Source organism: Brassica oleracea, chromosome C4 (genome assembly GCF_000695525.1).
Source record: "Brassica oleracea var. oleracea cultivar TO1000 chromosome C4, BOL, whole genome shotgun sequence".
Lineage (NCBI taxonomy): Eukaryota > Viridiplantae > Streptophyta > Magnoliopsida > Brassicales > Brassicaceae > Brassica > Brassica oleracea.
In genome coordinates this window covers 29,860,774-29,863,518 of record NC_027751.1, presented here as the reverse complement: position 1 = coordinate 29,863,518, position 2,745 = coordinate 29,860,774, and the positions used below count along the sequence as shown (strand labels likewise).

The window sequence follows — 2,745 nt, the reverse complement described above, 5'->3', positions numbered from 1 at the left end:
GCTCCGGTCACGTCGCTCCCAGCTGGAGTGACCTTATGGTGTCGCTGCAGAACGTCGCTGTAAGGTTGCTCTCATGCCTCCGAGCGATGAAAGCGCGAGCGACATCGGGGTGTCGCTCTGGCCAAGTCGTTCTGAAGGGGTGTCACAGCGACTTCATGGTGTCGCTCCGGTGAGGTTACTCCCATGCACTGCTCGTCCAATGATCACCTTTATTACCTCTTTTGAGCTCCAAATGCACCCAAATGTCTCCAAGAACTCCATGTGGTACTCCAATACCTGATAAAGACTCATGTATGCAAAATGCAACCTAAACATGGCTAAATCCTAGTCTATATGATCAAAATGCACATGGGTGAATGGATAAAACAATGGAAATATGCAAGATATCACCAATCAGGATGTCTAAACAGGGCTCGGCGCGGCCTGCTCCTTGAAGACCAGTATGCTGACGACGATGGTCCCATCTACGATGACGACGACCTAGGTGAGACCGAAGAACTCGTCGCCGACTCCGGAGCTTCAGTAATGCTTTGACGTTTGTGCCTTGCTCCTCATATCGCTTCTACAAATCAACAACGCAACAATTTATTTCACTCGAAGTGCACTGTCAAGGGCAAAGTATGCCACTTCATCATTGATTTTGGCAGTTCCGAGAACGTCATCTCAGCAGAAGCAGTTAAGAAGCTTGAGTTACCCGAAGAACCACACCCGTCTCCTTACAAATTGGCTTGGCTCCAACAAGATAATGACCTCACCATTACTCGCCGGACGTTGGTTTCATTCTCTATTGGAGAGTCCTACCATGACAAAACTTATTGTGATATAGCCCCAATGGATGCTTGTCATATCCTTTTGGGACGACCATGGGAATTGGATCGGCATGTCATTCACGATGGGTTTCTTAACACATACACCTTTCGCTTTAACAATCGTACTTTCGTGTTAAAACCCTCCTCGCCAAACTCCATCACCTCCCTGTCCTCCCCAACATCACAGAAACCCGCACCAGTCTTACTACTTCAGCGCGCGCCTTTTAAAAACTTGATGCATGAAACCGGAGTTGTCTTCCTCCTTGTGCTCGCACCAGCCTCACCTACAACGCCATCTACTCAACCACAGCTTCAGAACCTCGTAACAGAATTCTCCGACGTCTTTCCAGAAGAACTACCATCTAGTTTGCCGCCGTTGCGCGATATACAACATCGCATAGACCTAGTGCCGGATGCATCATTACCAAATCGATCTCATTATCGTATGAGCCCATCTGAACATGAAGAACTGCGTCGTCAAGTCGAGGAACTCTTGACCAAAGGATTTTTACGAGAAAGCCTTAGCCCGTGTGCGGTCCCCGCTTTGTTGATTCCTAAGAAAGATGAAACTTGGCGGATGTGTGTTGATAGCCGAGCTATTAACAAAATCACAGTTCGTTATCGATTCCATGTTTCGAGATTAGATGACTTACTCGACAAGATTGGATCCGCATCGATCTTCTCCAAGCTCGACTTACGCAGTCGCTACCATCAAATTCGAATTCACCCGATTGACGAATGGAAGACAGCATTCAAGACTCGCGAAGGCTTATTTGAATGGTTGGTAATGCCGTTTGGTCTATCTAATGCTCCTAGCACCTTTATGCGCATCATGAACCAGGCTTTAAGGCCATTTATTGGAAAGTTCGTGGTGGTTTACTTTGACGATATTCTCGTCTTTAGTTCTTCCTTTCATGACAACATCATGCACCTACGTGACGTCCTAACCGTTTTTGAGGCGTGATCAGTTCTGGGTTATATTGTCTCCTCGGAATCGGTGGACCTTAGAAAAGTTGAAGCAATTCGATCTTGGCCTACTCCCACAAAGATCACAGAAACTCGCAGTTTTCATGGTCTTGCGTCGTTTTACCATAGGTTTGTCTCTCAGTTTAGCACTCTTATGGCTCTCAATACTGATTGCATCCGGGACGGCAAGTTCTCATGGACGCCAGCAGCGGAGCAAGCGTTTCAGACCGTTAAGAAGAAGCTATGTTCTACACTGATCTTGGCGCTTCCTAACTTTACCGAAGTCTTTGAGTCAGGGCCGGCTCAATTGTGTCATGGGCCCTGGGGCAAACAAATTTTAATTTCCAAACTATTGTTTTTCCTTAAAAAATCTGATAGACATATGTTTTTTTTTTTTAAATACCAGAAGTATTTTTAAAAATAAATCTATGGAAATAAAAAAATACTTTCATATAAAAAAAAATTGGACCCCTTTTTTATTTTTAATATAAAATACATGTATTTAAAAAAAAAAAATCGGGCCCTTATCTATTAAGAAATAAGGGGACAACGGATTGGGTCCAGGGCGATCGCACCGCTCGCCCTCCTGTCTAAGCCGGCCTGCTTTGAGTTGCATACGGATGCTTCGAAGCCGGTATTGGAGCCGTGTTAAGCCAGCAAAATCGTCCTACCGCTTTTTTTAGCGAGAAATTATCCAATTCTCGTATTCGATACAGTACATATGACGTTGAGTTTTATGCTATTGTCCAAGCCACCAAACATTGGCGTCATTATCTCTTTCATCGAGAGTTTGTTCTCTACACCGACCATGATGCTTTGAAACATCTGAGCACACAACATAAGGTGTCTGCACGCCATGCATCGTGGATTGCGTATCTACAATAGTTTATGTTCGTCATCAAACATACGTCTGGCTCCTCCAACCGTGTTGCAGATGCTCTCAGTCGAAGACATTCCATTCTCGCCACCA

General features: G+C 45.1%; 1 protein-coding gene across 1 annotated transcript in view; it reads left to right on the top strand.

Annotated features, from left to right (window-relative positions):
• Positions 1 to 1,773, top strand: part of LOC106338610 — a 9,242-nt gene extending 7,469 nt beyond the window's left edge. Inside the window, exons 2-3 of the mRNA XM_013777548.1 lie at positions 398 to 522; positions 601 to 1,773. Coding sequence (XP_013633002.1) covers positions 398 to 522; positions 601 to 1,773 — 1,298 coding nt within the window. The remainder of the gene's footprint in view (positions 1 to 397; positions 523 to 600) is intronic.
• Positions 1,774 to 2,745: the final 972 nt, after the last annotated feature.